The sequence below is a fragment of the Malaya genurostris genome, chromosome 3, assembly GCF_030247185.1.
Source record: "Malaya genurostris strain Urasoe2022 chromosome 3, Malgen_1.1, whole genome shotgun sequence".
In the NCBI taxonomy this organism is placed as follows: Eukaryota; Metazoa; Arthropoda; class Insecta; order Diptera; family Culicidae; genus Malaya; species Malaya genurostris.
Window position 1 is genome coordinate 83,778,217 of NC_080572.1, and position 12,098 is coordinate 83,790,314.

The following is a 12,098-nucleotide window of genomic DNA, read 5'->3' on the forward strand; positions in this document are numbered from 1 at the left end:
AGACAAATAAGAAAGACGTGATATTTACATTTTATGTTTGTTTCGAGGTTTATATCTGGTTTCGCCAAATTGTGTTATGCAAAACATGTGAAGGTGGATTAGTATCAGCTGATTCGCTACTTACGTCCATCATCTCAGGAACCGGGTTGTTAGAGGCTGTGACATTATAGTCGAATTCGGAACCATTGGTTACCGGAGCGGTTAATCGTGAGCTGCTCGGGGTTGGATAGACCATCGCCAGAATATTGACTGACATGTTGACACGCAGCATGTAGCTGATAAAGCACGACATGAAAAGCATTATGGCCACATTGAAGCGAGTCGGGATTCCATCTGGAATAAAATGAAATCAAAATTCCACGATAAGGCGGCGGAAGTATTTAACATTATTGTCTTGTGAAATAACTACTGAACGTGAACCGATATTTGGTTGTTACTATTTATCTCAACAATTACATAATATATTTTAAACGTGTTTATGAACTATCAAATAAATAATATTTTCTTAAATGTATGTCAACATGTTAATTTTTTTTCAATCTAGCGTCATCCAACGCTAAGATCCAAATGCGTTTAATTCTTAAAAATCATCCTCAGTTAACTTATAACTTCAACTCACGATCCCCTATCTGTTCACGGTTGTCATGTACTTCCGTAATCGCGCCTTGCAAATTCTCACGTTTTTGTTTTTGAATCAATGACACAGAATTGACAATTGTCCACATCATTTTTGCCTTTGAGGAGGAGAATACTAATTTATTAAAATGATGGCAATGACTGCTTGGTATAGTTTGAAATCTATAAAATGCACCAGACCTGTAGTATCCAGTGTGTTGAGTCCCATTTTACACTTTCTGACACAAGTGGCTACAGATTGCGGTTGCATCAACATTAAATATTTGTACTTCAGTTGTGACTTACAAGTGTCACGATATTTGATATATATGCGGTCAGTCATAAATAATATAACGAAACAATCTAACCATCTTCCTGGTGCTGGGAAAATTGATAATTATAAAGTTGGTACCCTATTGTGAATTACCCGGTAAATTGAGTTTTTTAGTTTGGAATGTTGTCTGGAAAGTTTTTCTAAATTATAAGTTCTTGTCGAATGGGATAGTCTTGGATTCGATGTGTTAGTTTCTCATGGAACAACTTTGTAGGGTTATTGTCACAACGTTTTTTGCGGATTATTCGACTTGCAATCAACGTAGGCGTGGACAGAGGTGAGTTTTCCCCCTCCTTGCTCTCCCCGCGAAACTGAACAAAATTATTTTATTGAAACTCTTCTCTTTAAATATTTAACTTTAATAAAAAAAAAGAATAACTTTCAACAAACGACTTTATAACCAAACAATTTTCAAGTAATTACATATGGATATTTTCATACGTATGTAAATTGATCAACATTTTGGAAAGACCTCAAATGTAATTTTCGGGTATGTATACTTCAAATTCGATCCGAAATTAATTATATTTTTTAACATTTTTTTATCCCGGCCTAAATTTTAAGTAAGTAGCCAGGAATATCAATGAATCTGATATCGTCATCTTGAACATCAAAACGACCTCATACATTATTTTCAGGTTCTAATGATTTTCAAAGAATTTAGATTAACCGGAAGTCCATATTGAATTTTCCAATTACATCAATTTAAACATCGTATTTAATACATACGCTTCGAAATTGTTCCAAAAATATCCATATTGTAATGGGTTCAAAAAAATACTAATGAATCGGAGTTCACCGCTTTGAATTTAGAAACGACCTCAAACATCAACTTATTAGAAACGACTCCGAATATCGGCTAACCTGAAGTTCTAGCATATATTTTCATATAAAGCAAAACCTCATTTTACGAAGTAGGTTCGTAGCAAAAGTTTACGATATTTGGAATTTACTTCGTAAAAAAGATTACGTTATTTGGAATTTGGTTTGTAAAAAACATTACTTTCGAAATAAAAAATCCGGAATAACACTAGACCTCGATGTTTTAAGCATTTCCAAAACATTTGGCATAAATTCGTTTTCAATTCCGGAAATATAGAAATTCATTTGATATTAAAAATTTGTTTTAAGATAACACCAGATCTCGACGTTTCACGAATTTTGATAACAACAAAAATTTTCTGTGGTGATGATTTTTTTTTATGCTGCACGTTTCCTCCGCATACAAAAATACTTGAGTGTAGTTCGTTTTGCATAGGTTGAGATATCAGCTCGACCAAAAACACTCTCTTCAAATCATTTTTATCGAGAGTTAGAAAGTTAGTTATCAAATTTTTTTATGTCGAGAGCTGTAGATTTTACAAATATATGTAATTATTTTCAAATGTATGTTGGTTTTAATAACAAATAATAACAAACTATTTTTTCAGTGTATGCTCTTTTTGGAATTCAAATTAAATAGCATTTCGTTTTCTTCAGTGATTTTTTCGCAAACCTTTTTCTTCAGTGATTTTTTCGCAGGCGAGGCCCGAAGGGCCGAGTTTCATATACCGTACAACTCAATTTTCCGAGTACGAAAAATGTGGGAATGTGTCTGTGTGAGTGTATGTATGTGTGTATTTAACAAAAATGTGCACTCGATTACGTTTTAAGTAATTGTCTCGAATAGTAGACATTGAAAATAATTGCGAAAAAAGTTAGGCACAAAAAAATTATTTTAAGTGGTTTTAAACGAAAATACTTCATACATCCGAATTTTTTTGCGCATCTTTTATTGTGATCAAATCATGAGGTAAATCTCACGATTTTTTCGATGGCTAGACTGATTTTCACAAACTTATACCGTTTTCGTTTTAGAACCTACACTCGGACGACTCCGAGTAAAACGAACACGTCGTACGCGCCCTAAACAACAACTCATATAAAAAAGAAAAAAATAAACAAACTCGCATGGATGCGTGGTGCGATCCGGGAAAATTTTCAGAGCGAAGCTATGCGATTGGAGTCCAATATAGAGTGACCCCAGGTTGCTAAAACAAACTCATCAAAAGTTGTTTTGGCGACTCTGGGTCAGCTCTCGGGCTGCTCTGATCAATAAACGAAAACGGTATTAGAATGAAATGCATTCCGGTTCCACTCGATTTTCTCACAAGGGTGACAAAAATTCACTCACGAGGCTCATTTTTTCTATTCATCAGCTCACCTCACTGTACTGAGCTATACCGGTGAGTGTATGTTTAAACCATAGAGCCAGATTTTCGGTTTTGTTTTTGCTGGTACTCAAAACGAGCACGAGCATTAATGTACAAAAACAAAAGTCGAACCGTAGCGTGATGTATACCATAAACGATTGAATTTCATGTCTCGAGCCAAACACAACTGGCTACTGAACCGAATGCGTTATCCTGCATACGGGAACATGTGTTGAGAATTGGATTGAAATGGCATCGATTCGAACGTTAACCGCCCATGGCAACTCTGGTGGATGGGGAATACAAGCGAGACAGTGTCATAAGAATATGGTTCAATGTGTTGATGTACAAATACATCAAATCACAACTCACAAATCGTCTCTCGGTGGGTTCTAATATTTGACGTGCACTCAGCGCTCATCTGCTAATTGCTTGACACTAGCCGACTTTCTTCAATTCAGATTCAAATGATTGGCCTCATAGTCCCATAGCCTGCTATTGAATTTCATCCTGATTCGATTTACAGTAGCGGGGTAAAATGTGAAAAAAGTGTACTTGATTTTCTCAAAGACCGCTCAACCAACGTTTACTAGCTTACAAGTTCACATGGATGGTCTTATAATCCCATAGAACTCTCTCAAATTTTATCCGGATGCGACTTCCGGTTCCGGAATTACATGCTGATAAATATAAAAAAATAATTTTCAGGAGCGTGTTTTTATACATGACACTTAAAATTGAGCAAAATGTCTTCAGCTAGCTACCATCGTTTCCGGTTCCAACTAGCTGTCATCGTTTCCGGTTCCAGAAGTACCGAAAAAAGTAATCTTGTACTCCAAACCGGATATCACTCCAATTTCTCAGAAATGGTTGGACCGATTTTGACAAACTTAGATTCAAATGAAAGGTATTATGTTCTCACAAGTAAGTGGAGAATTTTGTGAGAATCCGATCTCCAGTTCCGAAATTATAGGGTTTAAGTGTATATGAAAGTGCAACCCGTCGTTAAGAGCGAAAATGCAAAAAAGAAAGAAAAGAATCTTCTAAATTTGGCTCAGTTCCTGGTTCCGGTAGTCCTGGATGTAGTGGTCAAAAATTCAAAAGCGGAACGGAACGGTTTGGACTCGAATGAAAGGTTTTATGGACCCATAGACTACTATTGGCTTTTTTCAGATGCCATTTCCGGTTTCGGAACAACATGATGAAGTGTGTTTAAAATATATACCATCATGCAGAGCGAGAATGCGAAATATTCCTATAAACTTAACACAACACGTTTTATAAATTGGGTAGATTGTGCTAGTTTATGCTCAAACAAACTTTTTTTCTTATTGCAGATTCAAAGAAAAGATTTTTAAAGAAGTTTTGCCCCGAGTGCAAATTTTCCTAGGTACGAAAATTGATGCATATTGTTCCAAATCACAAGTTGGTAGTTGTAGATAAAGGTTGAAGCTACACAACGATAAAGATGACTGGGTGAAAACCTAGTAGTAATGGATGCGTTATTAAATTTCCAAAATGTGTCTGGTTTAGCCCCGGTCTTCCCTAGGTATAATCAATACATTTTAGCTACATATTAGGTTTTGCACGAACATATCATAACCTCACAAAAATGAACAAAATGAATCAATTTTGACAGCTATCAGTGGTTTGTTTGTGTTCATTGCGTTCATTCTAATTTGAATACGTTTTAAAAGATATGTAAACAAACCACTGATAACTGACAAAAGGTGAACGTGATTGATCGGCAGTTCATTGGTAGTTCATTCGAGTGGTCATCGTGCAAAACCTAATATGGATGTGTAATATTCGGATGACAAGAAAGTTCCTGTGTAGTTCTGGCTATTTCTGATTAATTGCCACCTCATATTTGAAAACATTGTTATTGTGTGTTGGTCAAAGTTTAGTTTAGTGATATTTCTTCCAGACAGTGCAGTAAAACTTCATTCAATTCAATTGAAACTGAATGTGGAACACATTGACGATCTCTCTAATGCAGTAAACTTCACTCTTTGGCACACACAATGTTTGCTGATGTCCCGAACGGGCAGCATTCAGTTCATCACTCGTTTCTCTTCAATCGATGCTGTTCAACCACCGTCAGTTGATCTCTTGAAGTAACAAAATATCTCTTTCAATAGTGTGAGAGCGGCCTTCAAATAAGGTTCATGTAAACATTCAAATTGGTTCAAGGGAAAAGATGAAAGAAAAACCAGACAGCTGAAATATCAATCACAGAATACACATAAATTAATTGTTTCCTGCTTTAATTTTCATTTTTAATACTTTACTCCATTTATAATTCTGTTCGTTCGAACTTGCTTACTACCAAGAGCGAAGGCAATGAAGGAGCTAGACTACTTGGCACTCGAAACTGAGCAAGCAAAACTTCAAATTGCTAGGTACGATTATTCAACTGACGATGAATTCCGGGAGCTTCACTTGAAAATGGCAACAAAAGTCAAATGAATTAGTAGGGATATGCTGACGGTCAGCGGCCATAAATTTCATTTTCATCTTATATTATTCGATTGAAAATGAAATTTTACCGCACTGCTTCCAGATATGAAACATCTATATTTGTGGTTTTTGAGAGCTTGTTATACACCGTCGACCGTCAACTACCAATATGTACAAAGATCTCGAACATTTATTGTGTCTTATATAGGCTTAGTACTTAAATATTGGTTTCTTATTGTTGATACTTGAACGAGCACCAGATTAGAATTAAACGCTCGTCATTTTAAAGAACCCTATATTTTTCTCTCGGTAGTCGACTGTCTAGAGATTGAAAGGCAAAAAATTATATAATGTTTTAAAAAATGTAAAATTTTGGTAAAACTTACTAATATAGTTCGAGTATTACAAATCAGACGCCTATTATGAATAAGTTGTCATTCTCACTTATTATTATTCGTTTAAAATAATTTTAAGGGACAATCGTTCTGAGAATTTGTTTTTTGCATGATGCGCATTCCATTCTACCATCATACATTTGATTCTATTTTCTTTTTCCCAACTAGAAAAACACGGATGAAATCCAAAAACCCGTGACATTAGTTTTCTTCCAATAAAGAATTTTTTTTTAAATATGCATGCTTTCTTCATACTGTTCAAAGTTTTGCCCTATATTTCTGAACATATATTTATATGCAAGGATGTAACATATCATGTTCGATACAAAAAGGGATATGCACAACGAAATTCTTATTATTTTTAACGAAATAAATTTTAAAACAGCGTTCCTTACTAACTAAGAAGGAAGCCATCTCGAAAAAATATTGACAAAAAAAGTAACGAAACAAACTGAAAATACTTTCTTGCCTACCTAGTGAATTCCGCAATGTAGATTCAACTGAAAAAGTATTGTTTACGAATAATTTACGCAAATATTGAACAATAGATCGAAAAAAGTTAGACTCTACTGGTTAGGTGATAAATGCTTTCGTGTCATATTAACGCAGGTGTCTTTTAATCCATCTGATGAATGTAGACAAGTTTTCTATAGAGTAGCCGAAAATTTGGCTTTTTACTGATACATAATCGTTTGCTTGTACAGAACTTCCTCCATAATAACTAAAAGTATACCTCAATCAGTCCTGTAGTGCGCTCAAAACAATCATTAGGAAATGTGTAAGCTCGTAAACGCTTGAATGCATATTACTGTTCAGTTAAATGAATCGGACTTATCGCTATAGTATCGCGAAGGTACACTGGTGAGGCTCAAACTATGGCGCTGTTCCCGACAGTAATAATACTTTCCGAGCTGATAGCATCTGTGTAATTCGCATGACTACTGAACTTTTCACGACGACGCGATACCAGGCATCTGCGTACGGTTCACAGTCTGCTAGCACTCTAAGGGATAGAAAAACAAACGGTAAGCCCTCTCCAATTAGTGCCGGATTGCTACTGTTTCGCGAGTTTTCGATTGCCCTACTACTGCTACAGAGTCTGTTCGCTCTTCCTGATGATTCTACGGTGACGTGTTTTTCGTGGGCAGAGCATCGTTATAGACGTGTGACTTAATCAGTACAGTCGGTGGGTGAAGGCACGACATGATGCTTCAAGACTCAGTGATATGAGTTATTTTGCCTTAGATCGCGAGATTGATACTAACCGATAAGAACAATTTCGTGCTAATTGCGTGTGAATAGAATTTTGTAATCAATTGAGGAGTGTGTTTTTATTAACACTAAAATGAGTTAGTGTTAATGAGTGTACACTACTTTTAATAAACTAACAAGTTTATTTAGCTTGAGTTTAACCAGCTAAATAGCTGAGTGATGCCGAATTTGGATGCTTGCAATCTGTTGATGCCACATATGAGGAGGATTTATGCCTGTTGGAGTGCAAGTTTAATAGAAACCAACTCCAGTGGGCTTTCCCCTGTTTCTGAAAGTAAAGGAAACCTTTTCAATCGGGATGTTGTCTTCAGATTCCCGCTGCTAGCTTTTAGTTTGAAAGGTTACCGTTCAGTTGCAATCTTGAATAAAAGGAGGAAAAAGGATTGTGAATAAAAATCAAAGGCATCGACTAACCCATCACATTATACCCGTTTCTAAATGATTCAATTTGGGAATTTCTTTTTTTCGGGGGTTTGATGTTTAACCCAAGTAGCATGTTAAGTAGCTGTTCTGTATTTTTTATTGATTGTGCAATTTATCAAGTTAGTTTATATTACTATTCTAGTAACTGTTGTGCTATGGAAAAAGCGCAACTGCAATCATATCTAAGCTCTACCGTTATTACGAATATCAGCGAAAAAACAATTGTGAAACTCGTGAAAACTATCAGGTAATGTTAACAAGAAATGGAATGACGTTTACAAAAAACATAACAAACTTAATTTTAGTGAATGTATTTTACCATTTGATTTTCAATACAACTGCTCTTAGCACAAACATGGATCTTGTAAAATATTCTGCACGTGAAAAATGACAATGCTACATATTGTAGAATTGATCTTTTGTGTTTTTGTAAATGAAAAATCAACAACGAACTGCATTTTTATGGTGAAACATATATTCGTACGCCCGAAATTTTCATGCGCCTTTGAATTAACGTTTTTTGATGATTGTGCACCAATTTCTGTGTGAATAACAGTCTTTTATTATTAACGAGAATCCTTTTAATGGTGTTTAAAATGCGTGTACTCGAACATTCTTAAAATTTTCAAGCGATTTGGATCAACCTAATGTTTTATTGAACCTGAAAAATCTCGAAATAAATTCGTATTGAATATTTTCCAATATGGCCACGATGGTAATAGTGAGTTGAATAGAAAATGGTTCAGGCTACGTAATAACTTATAATATCTAAATAACAGGAAACATTTACATGTTAATATTTCGGAACGAAATGATCTACGTTTTGTTTTTCTTTATCAGTTTGAACAGTGATTCCCAAAGTGATCCCTACAGCCCACTGATGGGCTAGCTTATTTTTAGTGGGCAGTAAACCAACGTTGCCTGGTAATTTTTCCAAAAATCTGTATCGGTATCAGAATCTTGTCAACATAAGTACCGGTAAAATGTCACCAAAGCTAATTTTGGTGAGCAAAAAATAGATCCCACAACAACTTTTTCTCATGTCTATCCAAGCTAAAAACGAAAATCGGTATTTATCTGTACGATCCGTGAATTATCGGTATTTTGGGAGTACATATCTGTATTGCGGTATAGAGGTCAAAAATCTGTAAAAATACCGACAAATCGGTATACCTGGCAACGTTGCAGTAAACTCAAAATTGACAACAGGTGGGCAATGAGTCGCAAATAGTGGGCTTCGCTAGTTTAAAAAATTCTTTCAGAGATAAGCCCTAAATAAATGTGAAAAACTTTTCAATATATCATTGCGAAATACAATCCAGAATCAAGCCAATCTATTAGTTGTAGGAAAAATGTGATTAGTAAATCATTGAATTTATGTGAGATTCGTGAGTTTGAGAATGAAAGTGAGAAGATGAATGGTTAAGTGGTGTTACAGTTCGCTTTCACATCTCATCCAAGTCAGTCAATAAAACAAAACCGCTTGCGTTCGGGACAGAAGAAACCAAGTACAGTATTGTGTAGTGAACAATAGAACGACCTCGAAATGAGTGAACCAGACGAACAAAAGCTACCGCCGACACGAAAGAATACAATTGTTGTTGACTTCAGGCAGTGCAAAATTCGACCTTCGATACGAGAACTTGAAGGTTTGCTTAAGGAGCAAATGCATCTTGACATTAAACGTGTGCATTTACTTCAATGCAATAAGACAAATAATGTTGTTTACATCCAGTTTTATAAAGAGTTGGATGCAATTCAATTCGCAAAAGACAATAACAATGTGCACTATGTGGAGCACGAAAACATTAAGTACATCATTCCAGTATATATGTAAGATAGTGCTATAGAAGTGCGTATGCATGATCATCCCTCAAGCGTCGCCGATTCTTATATTCGCAAAACTATGTCCCAATACGGAGAGATTCTCTCTATCGAAAAAGAAAAGTGGAAGAATTTTTTCCCCGGTATTCTAAATGGCGTACGTTTGTTACGCATGCGCTTGAGGATTCTATTCTATACATTCTTATGTGACTTTCGGTCAAGATACAAGAATTCCGTGCAAATCACTTGTTACACATGTCAATATTGCCAAAAAGCTGTTCACTACGGTAAGCCATGTCTGTATACAATGTTCAAAACGACGTATGTAACAATGAGAGATTCTCTTTCGATTATTGCGAAATATTCCTGCTTTTTTCGGTAATTTCTCCAGAGCAGATTAAAAGATGATAGCTTTAGTTATTATTATCGGTAAATGATTGGAGAGAAGGATTGCTAAGAGTGCCGTAATAATCAAAAGAGAAAGTAAACAAAGAGAATCTCTCATTGTTACATACGTCGTTTTGAACATTTTATACAGATGTGATAAACTGGACAAGGAGACAACTACAACGACAACGGTGCTTCCCTCACACCAACCCCAAGCAACCCCAGTACATCTGTGATAGCCACCAACAACAATGAAGCATCCCCTTCAACGAAACCATCCCCTTCAACGAAACCATCAGTATCCCCTATAGAACAAAGTACACCAGCTTCAGTTAAAAACTTACCCTCCAACCAACCAGCAACTGCAACCAATGTACAACAAGGTGCATCTACAGCAACTAGTAATGAAAAGAAGACGGAAATTGATAACAATACCATCGATGCTGCAATGGATGACGAGACGAACCACGAACGAAGTGCCCCTCAATCCTCGCAGGAGGGAAATGGAAGCTCCTCTCCCCCTAGAAAAAGGGTGACAACGAGATCCAACTCAAAAAAAAAACAAAATTATTTAAAAAATCTGCTCAATCGGCCACGTAAAGCTTGTACGCAAATCGGCCTGAATAAAAATGTCTTTTGAATAAAAAAAATGGTGCTAGGACCAGAAATAGGTCAAATAAGAATGAGTGTAAATAGTTTAAATGTTTTTCTAGAAATTCAAATCATGTCTTTTTTCGAAATTCAATCCATACAAAATACAGAAAGGAAATTCAGGTACAGGTTCAGAATTTAGAATTAGAATCCAGGTCCACATTCATGATTCAGATGTATGCCTCGGATCTCTGTAGAATTTTTAGCATTCGAGTCCAAAATCTCGTTCTAATCCAGAGTTAAGGTTCAGAATCCTGTTTCCCGGATCAGAATTTAGGTACAAATTACACAGAGACACTCAAAGAATCTAAGTCTGCGATGAGAATTCATGTCCAAAACTGAAGTCCAGGTCCAAGCTCAGAATTCAGGAGTTCAAATCTAAAACCCAGGTACAAAATTCAGGCCCAGAATTTGAATCCAGGTCTATGTTATGAAATTAGGTCTCCAGAATTCAGATAGAGTCAAGATTCAGAATCTAGTTTCAGGTTCCAAAACTCTGTTAGAAGTACCAGTCCTGGATCCAAACCCGGAATCAAGATTCTGGCCCAAAACCAAAGTCCAAGTTTAGGTTGAGAATTATTTTCCAGAATCCAAATTCAAATAAAAACTCCATCAATAATTTTGGTCCAGAATCTGGGTTCAAGTTCAGAATTCTTATCCATAGGTCAAGAGTTGAGGTCCAGTATCTCGTTTCAAAATCCAGGTCCAGACTATCAATTCTGGTCCAGAATCGAAGTCCCGAATTTAGGTTCAGAAATCAGATTCTGCACTCAGATCTCAAATTCATATTCAGAGGTTAGGTCAAGTTACTCCATTCAGATCCAGGTAAAACAGAGAATGCTTGTTCAGGGTCGAAATACAGATTCAAGATGTTTTTATCCAGAATGCAGGTACAGAACTCAAGACCAAGTTCCATGTTCACGATTCTAATACATGTCCCGGATCTCTGTCAAACTATCAGAGTAAAAAATCTTGTTTAGAATCTTGAACCCAGGTCCGGATTCTGGTCTAGATTTACAATTTTTCTGTCACAATTCTGGTTCAAAGTCCATGTCCAGATTCAGTATTAAGATCCAGAAAACTTGTCGGGCCCTGGAATTCAGAATCCTGGTCTAGGTTTAGAATCTCTGTCAATAGGTCAGGATCAGGCGCGTACACAGGGGGGGGGGGGGGGGTTTAGGGGTTCAAACCCCCCCCGAAACAAAAAATTATAACCCATGGGAAACATTGTGATATAAATTGTACATGTGTTGATTTATCACCATGTTCTAAAACCCCCCCCCCCCCGAAAATTTTCTCTGGCTACGCGCCTGGTCAGGATCATTATTGAGTGAGAGGACTTGCGAGTTTTCCTAACAATCATAGAAACAAATACTAGCAAAAGTAATACACACAATCATTCACATCTTTATCCCCAAAACATAAACTGTTTTTGTTTCTTACACAAGTAAAACCAAAACCATAAATGACTCGAAAAGTTATTTTTGGGCGAGCACCTGAAAACACACATGCGCCACAAGAAAACACACCTAATTTTCGCTATTA

General features: G+C 36.1%; 1 protein-coding gene across 1 annotated transcript in view; it reads right to left on the bottom strand.

The window, feature by feature from the left end:
• LOC131437507 (sialin-like) overlaps positions 1–12,098 on the bottom strand; it is a 42,457-nt gene that overhangs the window by 16,970 nt on the left and 13,389 nt on the right. Inside the window, exon 3 of the mRNA XM_058606904.1 lies at positions 125–333. Coding sequence (XP_058462887.1) covers positions 125–333 — 209 coding nt within the window. The remainder of the gene's footprint in view (positions 1–124; positions 334–12,098) is intronic.